The following is a 17961-nucleotide window of genomic DNA, read 5'->3' on the forward strand; positions in this document are numbered from 1 at the left end:
AGGGAGAAGCAGGCTTCCCACGGAGCAGGGAGCCCGATGTGGGGCTCGATCCCAGGACCCTGGGATCATGACCTGAGCCGAAGGCTGACGCTTAACCACTGAGCCACCCAGGCGCCCCTGTTTTTACATTTTAAAAAGCATAAAAGAACTGACAAGGTAGTGAGAGGTAGCATGCCCAAGAATCCAAGAGGATCCCAGAGCGGTAACCATAGCAGAGCCGGCTGCATTTCACAGAGCCTGAAGAAACCCTGCAGCAGTGCTGGCCGCCTCCAACAGTCTGGAGATTTGGAGGATAGAAGTGAAAGCTCGGGGTCTGCCCAAGCTGGGACAAGTCAAAGGAGACACTCCAGAGGACTGTGGGGAGTTCTCTGGGCTCGGAGTGGGGCTGGGGGTGGAAGGGATTTGTCTCTGAAAGGCTGCAGCCCCAGGAAACCTCTGGAGTCAGTTTACAGGGTTCCAAGGTGGTTGGGGCCCAAGCAATCCAGCAGAAGGGAACACAATCCTCACTGGAGAAAGGTTTCTTTATCCTAGATCTTGAGGACTCTCCCCCAAAGAATATTTCAATAGGAATAAGCAGCCCAGACTCCATCTGGGGTCACTGATTTTCCTCCTCTCCCATGGCTCTTCCTCTAGTCAACCTTTAGTAATTCCCCCGAGGTTCTGAAGGCCTTCATTCAGCAGGAGGGAGATGACAGCCTCGCAGGTGGGCCAGGGGGGTGTCCCAGGCTCCTGTGGAGCTCATCAGGCAGAGGCCGGAGGCCGGGGTGGGGGTGGGGGTGGGGGTAGCCCTGGCAGAGGGAGCCAGGCAATCCGGAGCAGGATGCCTGCTGCACCACAGCTCAGCGTGGAGGGCACAGGATGCAGGGAGGGCTCAGTCAGAGGTGCCGTAGGCTCGCAAGCCTGGGGACGTGGGGCGGTCAGGCCCCAGGACAGCAGCAGAGTAAAAGCCAGGAAGCCAAACGGAACTTGGAGTCTGACCATCGCTGCTGCACCTGTCTGAAGAAGTTTTATGCAGCATGTCCTAAGCCATACTTGGTGAGATAGTAACGGAGTGGCTCTTAACCCTAGCTGCACATCAGAATCCCCTGGGGAGCTGATTTTATTTTTTAAGTAGACTCCACACCCAGCATGGAGCCCAATGTGGGGCTTAAATTCACGACCCTGAGATTAAGACCTGAGCTGAGATCAAGAGTTGGGACACTCAACCGCTGGAGCCACCCAGGTACCCCTCCCCTGGGGAGCTTAAAAAAAAAAAAAAATCCCAATTGTTTTAGGCAAGAATCATAAACAGATGCCAAAGCCGAGAGTCTGGGGACATGGGATATTTACATAATCTCAATATCTCCCATAAGAGACTTAATAATTACATAAGGGAACAACCCTGCAGAAACTGGAAAAGACCACCTTCCGACGGGACAGGTCAAGACTAGAGCGGCACCTCTGGTCAGCAAGCTGGAACACCACCAGGCAAGCGTCCCAGCTAACCACCTGCTGTCCAGGGCCCGGAACCGTGGCCTTCATTCTCTCCTCTGGGCACCTGACATTCTAGTCCCTGAGTCATTCGGGCCCTTGGAACCTTTGCCTGCACCAGCTGGGCCGGTCATAAAACTATCTTCCCTAGCTGCGACTCTGGGTGATGGAGTTATCCACTGTCCGTGGCCAAAGTCTCACTGAGGACACCATCCCTTCCGCTGTTGAGAAATGCCTTTTGCACTAAGGTTAGAAAATGATTTGTTCCCACCTGGGAATGGCTACCTGTTTATGGAAAGTTGGATCTTTGATCTTGTTCCCCTTTGATCCCTCCTGCCAGTGTGCCAACTCAAGGCCTTTTTAAAAAAAGAGAACAACTGTTAAATTAAAGAGCAGGGGTTCTTTTCCATTTTCTGCAAAGCAGGAGGATGAAAACCAGCTGGGGGGCAGCCCCTGGCGCACATGGAAGAGACAACAGCAATGTGTCACGGGCCTCGGGCTAGTTCCTGAGGCTGGCTCTAGGTGCCTCTTCAGTTTCCTGAGGCTTTTAGTTAATCTCCTTAGACACGCATGGGTGCAGGAGAGTGCCTCAGGAGCACACAGAGACATGTGTTCCCCGCCCTGACCGGGAGCCTCCCCATGCGCGGGGCTGGCCCTTCACACTCTCACACGCTCCCGTACCCAGCATGGCGCCTGGTGCCGACAGCGACTCAGTATCTAGTGATGAATGGATGAACTTTTCAGAGTCGAAAAATGAAATGGCAGCAGAATTGCAAAACGTTGGACCCTGCAATTCTGAAAGGAGCTTATAAATGTTTAACTCCAGATAAGTCAATGCCAGAGAAGAGCCCACACCAAACTGGTTTCAGAAGCAGTCACTTTGCCAGCAATTAAGCTGGGAAGGACCATTTTGCCTTTTACTCTCAAATGTGTTTGTCACGCAAGCTTATGCAAGCCATACCCCAGCACAGATGAGCACGAAAGGGCCCAACAATTGCCAGATGACAAATGTGCACATCAGGGGAACAGGGGGCAGGAAGGGTGGGCCAGGAAGCCGGTAGACAACACCAGCAATCAGAAGGCACGGTGTCTCCTCCCGCCTAAGCCGGCCCCAGCCGAGCATGGGAAGCCCCGTCAGGTCCCTCCATCTAAGCTGCAACGTGTGGAATCTTCAGCTTCCCCTCTCCCAAATGGCCCCCAATTTTCTTTCAGAACCTGCCCTCGAACCCACCCTTGCTTCTCCATCCCCACTGCCACTGTCTTGGCTCAATTCCATCACCATCTGCCTAGTCTCCTAAATGGCCTTGAATCTTACCCCGTCTGCCCTACCCCAGCAGCCAGAGGTTTTTCTCCTGCTTTACATCTTCGCTGGCTCCCTATGGCCTCCAGGATAAAGTCCAGTTACTGGAAGCCCTCCAAGTCCTGCCTTCCCCTTCCCCAGCCACAAAGGACCAGTTCTCATTCCCCCAGTGTGCATGTCCACCACACACTCCTCCACGGCCTCTGCCACGTCCACCTACTGACCCCTACTTCAAGTCTCTCCTCCTCCCTGTGGCTGTCCCAGGCCCCCAGGCACAGTGAGCCCACCTCTGCTGGCCCACCAACTATACTGTCCTGGTCACTGTTTTCTTAGAGTGCCTCTCCTTTCCAGACTGTTTGCCCTCGTAGGCCGGGTCCTCGCTATCCTCGTGTCTCTGTATGGGGACTGCCCAGCACCAGGCACAGGGTAAGTGCCAGCAAAGATTTGCAGAACAAAGACAATGGCAGGCAAAGAAAATCTGGGACCGTGAGTACAAGGCAGGGTCTTTGAGCACAAGACAGGGTCTGTGAAGGGCCAGCTGGGAGGAGAGGAAGATCCTGGAGCCACTGGTAATGCTTAGGGTGCTGACCATCACACGTGCAAGGCAGTGACTCATTAGTGGCTTGTGAGATTAACTTCTGGGGTAACAACCAGCATTTAATAAAACAGAACACAGAATGCCTGGCTGGCTCAGTGGTAAGAGCATGCAGCTCTTGATCTCCGGTTGGGAGTTCGAGCCCCACGTCGGGTGTATAGATCACTTAAAAACAAACAAACAGGGGCACCTGGGTGGCACAGTCGTTAAGCGTCTGCCTTCGGCTCAGGCCATGATCCCAGGGTCCTGGGATCAAGCCCCGCATCGGGCTCCCTGCTCCTCGGGAAGCCTGCTTCTCCCTCTCCCACTCCCCCTGCTTGTGTTCCCTCTCTGGCTGTCTTTCTCTCTGTCAAATAAATAAAAAAACGTTTAAAAACAAACAAACAAACAAACAAACCCCAGACTATATATACGGTAACAGTACAAACCGTACTTCTTGTTCCAGTTCTGTGATATATGTGTGTGCCGTGGAAAGGTGACCATTACACCATTCTATTATGGTGTTAAAGAATATGGACTTTGGATCGACAACGGGGCTCCCCAACTTACTAGTTGTGTGACTTTTAGCAGATTATGGAACCCCTTGTATCTTCGTGTCCTCACCTGTAAAATGGGGGTAACGTCCACCTTGCGGTCGCTCTGAGCATTACATGAGATAAGTACGTAACGTACTTGGAATAGCACCCGGCTCAGTAGGGCCGCACAGGAGTCCTTAGTGGTAGTAGTACAGAGATGACGACGAGGTCTTAATATCATGATGAAGCCACATCAGAGAATGTATTTCCTACTATGGGTTATAGTCAAAAGAGTGTGAAAATCACTGGTCTTAGGCACTTTATATACATTATCTCGTGTTATGTTGACAGTTCTGTAGACAGTTATGATCCCTGTTGTAATGATGGGGTAAGTGGGTCTCAGCGGGAGCGACTGCTCCAGGTCACCTGATAGTAAAAGGCTGTGCCGGGGTCCGGCCCCCACCTTGCTGCCATCTAGGAAACAGCAGGGCTAGCGGGAAGGGGAGGCCCAAAAGTGGGTTCTAGGGAAAGCGGGGGCCCCAAGGGACAGCCTGGGGAATGGGAATCTGCTTATTGGTGGCAGGAAAGGCGGCGGGGGCTGGGGTCTGCAGGCTCCAGCAGCCCAGCACACGGGTGGGTGACAAAGGGGAGGGGACGGGACTCACTTGCACTCAGCCTCCGCATCAGCCTTGGCGGTCGTATAGAGCCCGCGCAGCTTTGTCCGGTAATAGGGAGAGACTGCAAAGTGAGCAGAGGAAGAGGGTGGGCAGGGGGGTGGCTGGCAGTCCTGTGGGGCTGCTTCTGTGCACCCGAGAGGCGTGCAGAGGCCACGGACCGAGACGTGAGCTCTGCTGGCTCGAAGTGCCCCGAGGCTGATGCCCCGGGTTTAACGAGTTCACGTTTTCATATGGTTCACATGCCATCACGCATTTGGCAGAGGACTTTCTAGCCTTTGCCATAGCATGACACATGCAGAAACTATTTCTTAGCACACAGGAAAACAGACAACAGTTCTCAAAGCTGCTCAGAGTTGGAAAGCACCAACCCAGGAGGCTGAGCAGGAGGGCTCTGGGGCATGTGCAGGGGATGCTGGGAGGGAAGCTCTCTCTCTAGAAAACACCAGGTAACTGGGGTGCTTGTGCACTCAACGGGGTTCCCCTGGATGCAGCCTTAACACTGACTTCCCAGTCTCTAGAGTTGGGGGATTTTAAGGTTCCTTAGTGCTAGGTGGTCTGTCATCTGTTTCCCGGGTCACCTTAGGTCACTCAGCCGAAGGGAAAACTGACTAAGGAGCAGTTCGTTTTGGATTATGTAGACACATGCAAAAGTCCTGTCTGAAACTAGTGATAGCCACGCTCCCGGTCTCAGCCCACCCCCCTTTCTCCTCCCCTTTCTCTTCTGAGCCCAGTGACTTACTCTTGTTCTCTGTCTGCATCCGCTCATGGGTCTTCTGGATGTTCACTAAGTTGTGTTCACTCCGCGAACGCTCTTCCTGCAGGGATAAGGTCAACAGGGCATGAGGGCGGCCCTTTGTCCTGCCGTGGCCCCCGGCATCCCAGGCCAGAGGCGCCAGAAATACGTACACCAGTATCTTCTGACCCTTACTTTTCAGGTTACATCCCACTACAAAGGACATCGTTTGGGAAGGCATTTCCAGGACTGCTCCCTTCTGGGCCACAGGACTGCGTGGTGTATGGCTCCAAGAGATGGGTCTTTGTGTAACCTGGGTGGGGGCGCCTGGGTGGCTCAGTCGGTTAAGCGTCCAACTCTTGATCTCAGCTCAGGTCTTGATCTCAGGATCGTGAGTTCAAGCCCCACACTGGGCTCCACTTGTAATTTATATTAATGCACTATGACTGCCCTGACCCAAGAACAGATCAAAATAAGACATCCTGAGCTACGGTTGGCAGAGACAGGACTGTTATTTTGAGTACCATTTGGGGCTCCCCCTAGGTAGGAGGTGGGCCCTGCTATAGGAGAACACACAATGAAAAGCAGTCTCAGCACAAGCCTGTGAGCTGGGACAGGGCGACTGGCTTTGTCCCCAGCTGACTCAGAACCCAGAAATAACTGAATCGTGGCCAAGTGGACTAAAGCAAGTATCATGAAGTAAAAATACTGTAAAGTAAAAATATCGTCCATAACAATATCTGGTAAGTGAGCACGCCAATTCTGTTGGGAGGGCATAACAAATAGCTCTGTAATTCTCACTAACTTGTTCTGTAATGAAACTGAACTCCACCATGACCGTAGTTGAACATGGTGTAACACACTGGCAATGCTGGTAAGATTCAGCTGCCCCCCGTCAAGAAGTCATCCATTGATACTGGTATTGATGAGCAAATGTGGGGGGAACCGGGGCCAGATTCTCCTCAGACGGGAACGCCGACGGGAAACGACTGGCCCAAGGAAGAACTTGATTTAGCTCACCATCAGCTAATTTCTATGCTGAACAGTTTTACACAAATTCATTATAAGGCATGAACAGTACCGCATGAAGGGCGGAAGCGGGTAATCGGATTAGTATAAATTAGGAAAGCGTAGGTACCGGTCCTGCGGGACCGACTGAGTGTTCCTTGCAGTCTCTCCCTGGCCTGGCGGCTGCTGCACTGTCACCCACACTCGTACTCACGCCGCTGCTGTCTCGGGCAGGCGGCTGCTGTCCCGACTGGCTACTGAGGCCCCGCTACCATTTTGCTGCAAGGGAGTGGAGGCCAAGGGCCGGGCTGGGGGCGGCTGTGCAGTAAAAGATGAACTCAGCAGGCCTGTGTTTTCAGACCCTGCGCCTTCCAAACGAGGCCCCTGACCAGCTCCCGGGAGAGAACCTCTACACTCTTGGCTTATCCGGCCTGCGAAGGGTATCTTCGTTCAGCTGGGATAAGGGGGTGGAAGGAAAAGGGGAGGGACCATGACGGGTACAGGGCATTTTTGTCAGATGATGAAAATGTTCTGAAACTGATCGTGGGGATGGTGGCACGACTCTGTGAACATACTAAAAACCACTGGAATCGCATACTTCAAATGGGTGAGCTGTACGGTATGTGAATCCTAGCTCATTGTAGCCGTCATGGAACAGAGGGGATTACGACGTCCTGCCTGCCGACAGAAAATCCGGCTGTCACACCCCACGTTCTCCTCGGCTGCCAGTTCATCGGTCACCTGGGTCCCTGCATGTCCAAAGCCTGTGAACGCCCCGCGGCTCATGGCTCGCATGCCACCCTCCAGGAGCCAAGGGCTGCAGCTTCTTACCTGGGTTTGTTTAATCAGCTGATGGAGCTCTGTGAGAAGTTCTGCGATGCGGGAATCAGCAGACACCAGGGCCATCGTGTCCGGAGTGCCTGGCGTGGAGGCGAACAGAAGGGAACCCTGTTAGGGGCTGCTGTGTGTTGAAGCTCAGGGTGTCCAGTGATGACCTCATACCAGGACACAGTAAAACTTTAGGAATTTCACATAATTTCTACAACAGTTATAACAGCATTTATCCAAACAACAGAACCCAAGGTTCATCAAGTTTTTGACCGTGCTTCCCAAGTAACTTAACATACCACATAAACCAGCCTAATTAATCAAAAGGACTTTTTTTTAGAATTTGAATCTTGGGAAGTTGCAAAGTACAGGCCTCAACAGGATCATAGATCACTATGAAACTCGGGATTTAATTAACCAAGCTAGCAATAAGAGTCTATCGATGGTTACGCAGTTGTTAGCAAAACTTAGCTCCTTTAATATTGAGAAGTGTTTTGTTTTGGTTTTTTTTCTTGAGAATTTTTAACTTTCTTAAGTACAAAGACCTGATAAAGACAAAAACACAGAAGCTTTGGTTTTCTGGGCACATAAATAATAATAAACCTTTGTTTACAATTTCTTATCATGAGCAGACCAACAATCTAAGAAAACGGTCTTTTTTTTTTTTTAAGATTTTTTATTTATTTATTTGAGAGAGAGAGAGAGCACAAGCAGGGGGAGCAGAAGAGGGAGAAGCAGGCTCCCTGCTGAGCAGGGAGCCCAATGTGGGGCTCGATCCTAGGACCCTGGGATCATGACCTGAGCTGAAGGCAGACACTTAACCGACTGAGCCACCCAGGCACCCGAAAATGGTCTTAACAGAGAGAAAAGCAGAATATCAATCTTATGCCAGTGTACTTTTAAAATCCATTTATTTTGGGGCGCTTGGGTGGCCCAATCAGTTAAGTGTCTGACTTTGGCTCAGGTCATGATCTCAGGGTCCTGGGATTGAGCCCCACGGGGAGTCTGTTTCTCCCTCTCCCTCAAATTAATAAAATCTTTTTAAAAAATTCATTTATTTCAATCTTAGTCCTGACCACATACAAAGTTCTTTTCAAAGATTTGCCTTCACACACCTTCTACAACTTTTTCATTCAGATTTTGTCCTAAGCCTTTTCTAAATAACCAATCTTGGGACACCTGGGTGGCTCAGTTAGTTAAGTGTCTGCCTTCGGCTCAGGTCATGACCCCGGGGTCCTGGGATCGAGTTCCATATTGGGCTTTCTGCTCCGTGGGGAGCCTGCTTCTCCCTCTGCCACTCCCCCTGCTCGTGCTTGCTCTCTCTCAAATGAATAAATAAAATCTTTAAAAATAAATAAATAACCAATCTCATTTTGGGACAAAATAACTTTCTTTTTCCCCTCAACAAAATGTATTCTCATTTCTTATACCTTCCTTACACATTTCCTACTTTCCTAAATACAGAGTTGAGTCTGTTGGTAAACATGCCTTATGCTTTACTGAAAGACTGTGCTATGGGGAAACATATGTTTTTAGAAATTATGAACTGTACTCATAAATTGCCAAGCTAAAACATTCTGGTGTAGGGATGCCTGGGTGGCTCAGTCGGTTAACTGTCCACCTTCAGCTCAGGTCAAGATCCCAGGGTCCTGGAATTGAGTCCCACATCAGCCTCCTGGGATCGAGTCCCACATCAGCCTCCTTGCTCAGTGGGGAGCCTGCTTCTCCCTCAGCCTGCCGCTCCCCCTACTTGTACTCTCTCTGACAAACAAATAAAATCTTAAAAAAAAGAAATTCTGGTGTAGCAGACAGTTCACAATTGGTTACTACTTAATTTTCAGACTAAGGTTTCTAAGTTAAAATTCTGTTAAATGTAATTAAGCCTGATGGGAATAAGGAAAGCAACTCTGTCAGTTTCTCTGCAAGAAGAAGCCAGAAGCACAAACCCGTGTTGAGTAAACAATGCTTTAATATTTTGTTTTGTTGGGGACAAGACTTGGATTGCCAATGAATTCAATCCAATTTATTGTTTAATTTAGCAAAACTTTAAAGGTTCAGGTTACTAAAGATTTTGAAAGCCATTTAAAAGTTTTACCTATAAACTTTTTTTTTTTAAGTAGGCTCCACGTCCAGTGTGGAGCCCAGTGTGAGGCTGGAACTCATGACTGTGAGATCAAGACCTGGGCTGAGATCAACAGTTGGACACTTAACTGACTGAGCCCCCCAGGCGCCCCTACCTAGAAACCTTTTTATTCAACCTACTCGTTCTTAACAATTACCCAGGAAAGCTTTATGAGATGGGTAAAATTAACCATCATTTTAAATCATCTTTTGCTGACAAACTGCAGCAAAGATAACACGAGCTTATCTGACCTTTAGTAAACCTCAGTAAAGTTTTACATTTAATGCTGATAACTCTAAAGACACGTCCATTTTAATGAAACTAACAAACCTAAATTAGTTTTACTATAGAATATATTGCACCTGTGGGCACTAACAGTCAATCAGTTTGTTCCCCGCTGTCAGTTTTACTTGGGGCACCTATGGGGAAATCTGAAGGGTGTGGGTTAAGTCCAAGGGAACTCTTGGACCTCTTCATACTGATTCAGGAGGTGCTTCAGTTGGAACCTCATAAGGAGGTGGCGCAACAGCGAGGGCAGGAGGCACGGAGGTCTCACCAGAGCTGGTTATGTAAGCCTCGCCTAGGGTGGTGCGGAAACATGAGGAGAGGGAAGGGGTGCTGCCAGCAAGGCTGGAGTTGGATAAAAGCCCAAACAGAAAAAAGAGGACTCCGGGTCCTAAAGCTCATCAGCTGAGACAGAAGAACAAACGCACATTTTCTTTCCACCCACAAAAAGTGAAAACAGTCCATGTCAGGCCAGAGAATTCAGGGAACCTCTTCGAAACAAAAGGAGTTTCAGCAGCTGCTTGGAATATTCCTTAAAGTCACCGCCCAAGGTAGACTAACCACAGACAACTGGCAGTTATCATAGCTATCAACCTGGAAACGAATGAGGGAGAAGCCCCCAAGTACAAGAGTCAGGCAACATTCATCCAGTCCTCTCAAGACACATTTCAGATCTGATGCACAAAATAAGAAGCAAACAAAGAGGGGCGCCTTGGTGGCTCAGTCGTTAAGCGTCTGCCTTCGGCTCAGGTCATGATCCCAGGGTCCTGGGATCGAGCCCCGCATCAGGCTCCCCGCTCTGTGGGAAGCCTGCTTCTCCCTCTCCCACTCCCCCTGCTTGTGTTCCCTCTCTCGCTGTGTCTCTGTCAAATAAATAAATAAAATCTTTAAAAAAAAAAAAAAAAGCAGCAGCAGCAGCAAACGAAGAGGCAGTAAGTAACTTGGGAAAAAGAGGGAAGCGTGGACAGGATCTTGGCAGCAGTCTGTCGACAGGAAAGCAGGCGGGGCACATACCGAATAGGACCTCTTGGGGGGGCGCCGGATGGGACCACTCCCTTGGGACTGGATCTTGGATAATGAGGAATTTGATAAATAAAACAGAGGATCATAGGGGAACGGGGAGGGGAGGGGGAAAATGAAACAAGAAGAAACCAGAGAGGGAAACAAACCATAAGCGACTCTTAATCTCAGGAAACAAACTGAGGGTTGCTGGAGTGGAGGGGGGTGGGAGGGATGGGGTGGCTGGGTGATGGACACTGGGGAGGGTATGTGCTACGGTGAGCGCTGTGAATTGTGTAAGACTGATGAATCACAGAACTGTACCCCTGAAACAAGTAGCACATTATATGTTAATAAAAAAATAAAAATTAAAAAAATAAAAATTAAAAAAAAGGACTGGATCATGGATAAAGCTCATGAGAAAGTTGCCCAGATTCGATAGGATTTCCATACTTTTGTTTCTTCATGTCTCTCATTCGTCCTTACCCATGGGCTGTTTGGCATTTTTGGTCCTGCTCTCAGATTAAGTGGTCCCTGTCAGGTGAGTGCCCCAACCGCGTAAGAGCTCCCACCGGTCCCTTGCAGGAAGCCCACGGTCAGATGTATCTTGGATTTTATGCTCATGGAGGGATCACATCAGGTTATTTAGGAGGACACCTTACACGGGAGTTAAGATCGGTGGCTGTCCTGATGACACGCATGGCCATCCTGTGCCTGAGAAGAACACGAGTATTGAAAGAACGGGTAAAACAGGGAGAGCCTGAGCCCAACACCATTATGGCCAACGTACTAGTGGCCAGCCAGGTGGCAAGAGTTTGTCCCTCCCTGGAATGTAGCCACAGGAAAGAGGTTCTTCCCCTGGGCGCCTGGGTGGCTCAGTCGTTAAGCGTCTGGCTTCAGCTCAGGTCATGATCCCAGGGTCCTGGGATTGAGCCCCGCATCGGGCTCCCTGCTCAGCGGGAAGCCTGCTTCTCCCTCTCCCACTACCCCTGTTTGTGTTCCCTCTCCCGCTGTCTCTCTCTCTGTTGAAAAATAAATAAAATCTTTAAAAAAAAAAAAAAAAGAGGTTCTTCCCCTGAGCACTCAGACAAGGCACATTCCAAAGGGTCATACTATTTAGGAGATCTCCGAAAAAGAACAGGGTAAGAAACAAAGACTGGAGGTAAAGAAGACTTACCCAGCCGCACTGAATCTCCTGAATTCTTTTTGGCCCTGTCCCTGTACAGGTCACCAAAACTTATGTGGGGGCTGGTGAGTGCCAACGGTCAGGAAAGAATTCTTGAGCCACTGACAGTGCAACTTAGTAAGTTTATTTAAGTAGCACGGGGACAGGACCCATGGGCAGAAAGAACTGCGCTTTGGCTATGTGAGGCTGGTGGTCATATACTCAGCAAAGGGAAGGAGGCATGCAGGGAATATAAGATTACAAAAGTTTCTTCAAATTTCTTTGAATTTCTAAAACTACTTTTGCAAGATTCCCCTGGTGTTTAACATTCAGTTCAATATTAACTATTGGTGAGATGTGCAGGCAGTCATGAGACCCTTAAAGAATGTAGCAACTAGCACGTATTTGATCCCTATCAAAACTATGCAGGCTTTAGGTCAGCCTTTCCAGCTAAGGGTAAACATTTTCCTACTTCTATCCCTCATCATTTTCTTTATTTTTTAGGATTTTATTTATTTATTTGAGAGAGAGAGAGAGGGAGAGAGAGCACGCACATGCACAGTTGCAAGGGGAGGGGCAGAGGCAGAAGGAGAAGCAGACTCCCTGCTGAGCAGGAAGTCTGACACGGAGCTTGATCCCAGGACCTGGAGACCACAACCCGAGCCAAAGGCAGATGCCCAACTGACTGAGCCACTCAGTCACCCCATCCCTCATCATTTTCAATGCAATCCCACCTGACTTCTTTGCAGAAATTAACAAGCTCATCCTAAAATTCATATGGTAATTCAAAGGATCCAGAATAGACAAAACAATCTAAAAAATAAATAAGTTTTCCCAATTACAAAACGCACTACACAAAGCTATAGTAATTAAGACAGTGAGGTACTGGCTTAAGGATAGATCTAAAGATCCATGAAACAAAATCGAGAGACCAGAAATAAACCCTCATACCCACAGTCAATTAATTTCCAACCAGGGTGGAAAAGAATCATCTTTCTGACAAATGGTGCTGGGACAACTAGATATCCACATGGAAAAGAATGAATTTGGACCCTGACCTCAGACCATATACAAAAATGATCTGAATAGACAGTTCTCCAAAGAAGATATACAATGGCCAAGAAGCCCATGGAGAGATGCTCAATATCATTAGCCAACCAGGAAATACAAATCAAAACTACCAGGAGGTATCATTTCACACTCACCAGGATGGCTCTAATCAAAAAGAAACGTAATAACAAGTGTCGAGGAGGGTGTGGAGAAACACGAATGGACAGGAGTGGTTTTAGTCACACAAAGGAACGTATTACTCAACAGTGAAAGGAGTGAAGTACTCATCCTTGCTTCATTAACACAGATGAACCCTGAAAACCTGATGCTAAGTAAAAGCCACACACAACAGACTACATACTGTGAGTTCATTTAGATGAAATACCCAGAATCCAAGTCCAAAGTCTTGTTAATTTTAGATAGATGTACCTCCCCACCCTTACCCCCCAGTCTTAGGCAAACACTAATCTAGTTTCTGTTTCTATAGATTTGCCCATCTGTACTTCTTTTCTTCTTATTGTGGAATAATATTCCTTTGTTTGCATATACCACATTTTGTATATTAACCCATCAACCAATGGATATTTGGGTTGTGTTCACTTTTTGGCTACTGAAAATAATGCTCAGTTATGAGGAGCGCCTGGCTGGCTCAGTTGGTAGAGCGTGCGACTCTTGATCTCAGGGTTGTAGGTTCGAGCCCCACATTGGGTGTAGAGATTACTTTAAAAGAAGAAGGAAAAAGAAGGAAGAAAGAAGAAGAATGCTATTATGAACACTCGTGGACAAGTTTTTCCATGGACATGTTTTCATTTTCCAGGTCTGTACCTAGGAGTGGAATTGCTGGGTCGTATGGTCACTCTGCGCTTAACCTTATAAGGAGCTGCCAGACTGGTTCCAAAGTGGCTGCACCATCTTACATTCCCATCAGCAGTGCACGAGGGTTCGGACAGCTCTAGGTCTGCACCAATGCGTGGGATTGTCTTTCTGACGCCAGCCATCCTGGTGGGTTGTCAGATGTTAACCAGTGGTTTTGAGTGGCATTTCCCCAATGGCTAAGGATGCTGAACATGTTTTCACATGTTTATTAGCCATCTGTGTGTCTTCTTTGAAGAACTGCCCTTTGCCCATTTTTATTGATTTTATTAGTCTTTTTTATTATTGAATTTTGTCCTCTGAAACACATTTTTAGATTTTTATGCAGTCCAACGTTATCGATTTTTCTCTGCTTGGGACACAGAACTGTTTTCCCACACGTGCGACACTATTTGCGCCACCACAGCAATACATTTCCGTCTAGAGGAGAACATGTCCCTTAAAAAAAAAAGTCTAGGGTGCCTGGGTGGCTCAGATGGTTAAGTGTCTGCCTTCGGCTCAGGTCATGGTCCCAGGGTCCTGGGATCGAGCCCCACATCGGGCTCCCTGCTCAGCAGGGAGCCTGCTTCTCCCTCTCCTTCTCCCGCTCCCCCTGCTTGTGCTCTCTCGCTCTGTCAAATAAATAAATAAAAATCTTAAAAAAAAAAAAAAAAGTCTAGCTGCATTTAGCTAGAACCGCATGAAATAATGGATCTCGAGTGTAGAGATGAGAAGTGTACAAACTTGAGAAATGATCAGCATGAAGGTCATTGCTAAAGTCTAGGAACTGATATGCCGTGTGAGAAAGAGGGAGGAGGAAAGACCACCCCCTGAGCTCAGATCGCAGGAAGGGATGGATTAGCACGGAAGACAGTTGTTCTCTCTCCTGCTAACGAAAGCAGGAATCCCAGGTGGAACCACGTGCCCTCTACCGGCCCACACCCGAGCCGAGTACAACTGGGGCAAGGCCCACAGCCAGACACGGGGGGTTGACTTTACACAGCGCCGTGACCAAGGCCGGCAGCAGGCGCGCCCACTATGCCGTCAGGCCAACTGGTTATCCTTCCCAGTGATTCCGCTGCCCTCAGACCTGGGTCTGGGCCCCCGCTAGCTGAAGTCCCAGGTTCCTACGCTGCTCAGAAGAGAAGCCAGAGACCTTGTTCCCACCAAGACGCCAAGACCACAACGAGCTCCATGCAGCAGCACCTGCAGCTCTGCCTCCCCCAGAGGGAAGGACTAGCCCCTCACCTGTGCTCCGAACCCCACCTCCTCCTGGGCCGTCTGATACCCCTTTCCTGGGCGGTATGAGCAAAATGAGCCTACTTTAGGAGAGCCCATCTTAAAAAAATAAATAAATAAGAGCTTCCAATCCCCACTCACCTCCAGCTCCCCACCCTGTTTCTCTTCACAGAAAAACTTCAGTTGTCCAAGCCTGGGCCTCTCGTCCTCACCCCCATTTTACTTTTCAACCCGCTTCCGTCTAGCTTCTGTCCTCCCCAGTGCAGTGACGATGCTCTCGAGAGAACGAATAACCATACGGGTCAAAGCATCAGATCCTCTCCCACTCGGGCCGACCTGACCTGTCTGCATCTCACTCGACACGGGTGCCCACTGCCGCCGCCGCCTCTGGCTTCAGGGCCTCCCTCCTGCACCGGCCACCCTCCACCTCACTCCGGCTCCTCCAGTCTCTGGGGCCGGCCCCTCACCTGCCCGCCCTGCAAATGCGGGCACTACTCAGGGCGAGTCTGGCCGCCCCCCCCCCCCGCCCCCGGAGGCCACAGAAAAGGACTGGGAGTGCTCTCCTGAGTCTGAGGACCTCAGGGAGAGCACCTCTAGTGCGAGACAGGAGCCACCGTCCTGCTGGCTGAGCTGTGGCACCAGGGTGGGCGGAGGCCTGAGCGGCAGGCAGAGGGGGTTTCAGGTGGGGAAACGGAGTATGCTGCCTGAGGGACAGGAGCACGCTGAGAACAAGTCCAGGGACCAGAGAACAGGGCTGCATCTGAAGAGGAGCCGGGCGGGTGCGCAGTGGGATCCAGCCCTCATCGTCTGCTAACACCCCTTCCGCCCGTCTTAGCCACACACACGCAACACGGATGTCCTGTCCCCTTCCACCTCTCCCCTTCTGTCCGTGGCATGCCCCTCCTGCTCACCAAGGATACCAACGCTACACTTTCAAGGATCAGCTCGAGGTGGGTCCTGCTGGACTGTCCCTAAAAAGCCAAACTTGTCTCTTATTGGACTCTTCCTTTATAAACTGGTTTTTCCTTCCCCAACCAGACTGGAGCCTCCTCAGGCACGAACACACACCTCTGCTTTCATCAACGAACCCCTTACATCAATAACCGCCACTAACAGGTCGGGTCAAGGACTTGGCAGGAACTTTATAATTTTTTCTACTTCACACACCACCTCTCTCCTGTCCTGACCCCCCACCCCACCCCTGCCATGAGGTCCATTTTGAATTTCCCACATCAACTATTCCAAACTCTGTTGTTAAGTATAGGCTTTTCCCTGGCTCCTGCAGCCTACCTCACTATCAACTATGAACCACATGGTACCAACTCCCAAATCCACTGCCAGCCCCTATGACTTCCCCAAGATTCAGAATCTTATTTTCATGCCGGCTGGACAGCTCTAGCAGAGAAGACCCCAAATCCCTATGTTCAACAGAGACATTCCTTACATGAGCCTCTCTACTCCTGTATGCTAGAAATATTCTATAATTTAAAAAGGACTTTAAATCAATGTGTCCAGAAAATATTCTAAAATTAAATAATGGATAGTTATACAAATCTGTGAATATACTTTAAAAAACCCAACAATGAATCGTGCACTTTGAATGGGTGAATTGTACGGTATGTGAATTTTAGCTCAACAGAACTTAAAAAAAAAACAAACCCAGTATGTCCAAAGCCAGACTCCTCCCTCTCCGCCTCCCCTCTCCCGAACCTCCTGTGTGGTAGTATGCTCCTTCCCTGTTGACGTTTCCATAACCCATCCAGCCGCCGGTGCCGGAAACAGCGAGTTTCACACCCCCGTCTCCCTATGTCTAATCAGTCACCACTCCTGCTGACTTACTGCCCCATAAACCCATCCCTCTTTCCTGGCCTTCAGGCACTGTTTCCCACCATACCAACGACACAGCAGCCCCCTTCTGCATTCTCATCTCCATCAAATCCACCCTCTGTGAGGTCTTAAAACCACCCATCTCAAAGACAAGTGTGGTCATGTTCCCCTAACAAAGCTTTCAACCCCTGCCTTGAGATAAGTCAAGCTCTTCACACACCACACTGGCTTGATGAACAGGCTTCCATCCCCGTCCCCGCCCCCACCAGCCTCATCTCCGCTCACCAGTGCCTGCCTCATACCTCATAATCCAGCCATTCCAAACTCTTCCAGTTTTGACCATACACCATGTAATTTCTTATCCCCATGCTGTTCCCTCTATCTGGGATGCCCTTCCTGCAAGCAGGACACCCCTAATCCTCTGCCTGATTTAACTACTTAGTCTCTAAGACCTGGCTTACTTATCAAGTCATCTCCTTCCACCAGCCACGGTTAGAACCCCACTCCTCCTACCCCCACCCCCACCCCCAGTCTCCTAGGCTAAGTTACTTTTCTCTGTGTTCCCATAATATCCTGTGCATCTCTCTACCACAGTGCCTACCAAATCCTATTAAAATTCTCTTTGTGTGTTTTTGTCTCCTCCCCAGCTAGTCTAGTCTCTGAGGGTGGGGATCACTCCACCTCCTGTACCTAGCATGGAGCTGGCACGTGGTACCCACCATCTTCACTTCTACTCCTGTTCATGCCTCAACCCAACGCGGTGTGGCTCTCCCTCAGTCCCCAGTGATCTCCTGCCAGCTCTTGGACCTTTCCACTGCACTGAATACCTGACCACACGCTGCTTCTCGAAGCTCTGCTCTCCGGATTTCCAGGCCTCCAGTCCCCCCTATTTCTCCAACCACCCTGCACGGTCTTTCTGTTGCTCCCTCCTCTACCCCAGAGGACAATCACCCCAGGAAGCCCTTCTCTGTCTCTAAGCACTCCCTGGGCATCTCATCGACTGTAAGGCCCCATATTCTGAAACTTCCAAATGGAGATCATCAGCCTTGACCTCTCAGATTTCCAGCTGCCACCTGATGGCTCAACCCAGATGCCCCTCAGACTCCTCATACTTCCTTCTGCCCTGCCTTCCAGATGTGGGTTGATGGCATCCATCACTGTCCAGCTAGCTTCCCAGGCTGCAAATCCCAGAGTCATCCATTCCTCCTTCTTGATCAGCTACAACCCCCCATACCTCCCTGATCCACCCTCTTCAAATTCTAGGGATTTTGCCTAAGAAATTTCTCTCAAACCAAC

The 17961-nt window shown here is 49.5% G+C and overlaps 1 protein-coding gene across 3 annotated transcripts in view; it reads right to left on the bottom strand.

The window, feature by feature from the left end:
• SGF29 (SAGA complex associated factor 29) overlaps positions 1-17961 on the bottom strand; it is a 31308-nt gene that overhangs the window by 3257 nt on the left and 10090 nt on the right. For all 3 annotated transcript variants that reach the window (XM_032431003.1, XM_032431000.1, XM_032431001.1), the window contains exons 2-4: positions 7130-7218; positions 5297-5372; positions 4546-4618 (exon numbers count right to left, since the gene is read on the bottom strand). In XM_032431003.1, coding sequence (XP_032286894.1) covers positions 4546-4618; positions 5297-5372; positions 7130-7204 — 224 coding nt within the window. In that variant the 5' untranslated portion in view covers positions 7205-7218. The remainder of the gene's footprint in view (positions 1-4545; positions 4619-5296; positions 5373-7129; positions 7219-17961) is intronic.

The sequence above is a fragment of the Phoca vitulina genome, unplaced genomic scaffold (genome assembly GCF_004348235.1).
Source record: "Phoca vitulina isolate PV1807 unplaced genomic scaffold, GSC_HSeal_1.0 scaffold45, whole genome shotgun sequence".
Classification (NCBI taxonomy): domain Eukaryota; kingdom Metazoa; phylum Chordata; class Mammalia; order Carnivora; family Phocidae; genus Phoca; species Phoca vitulina.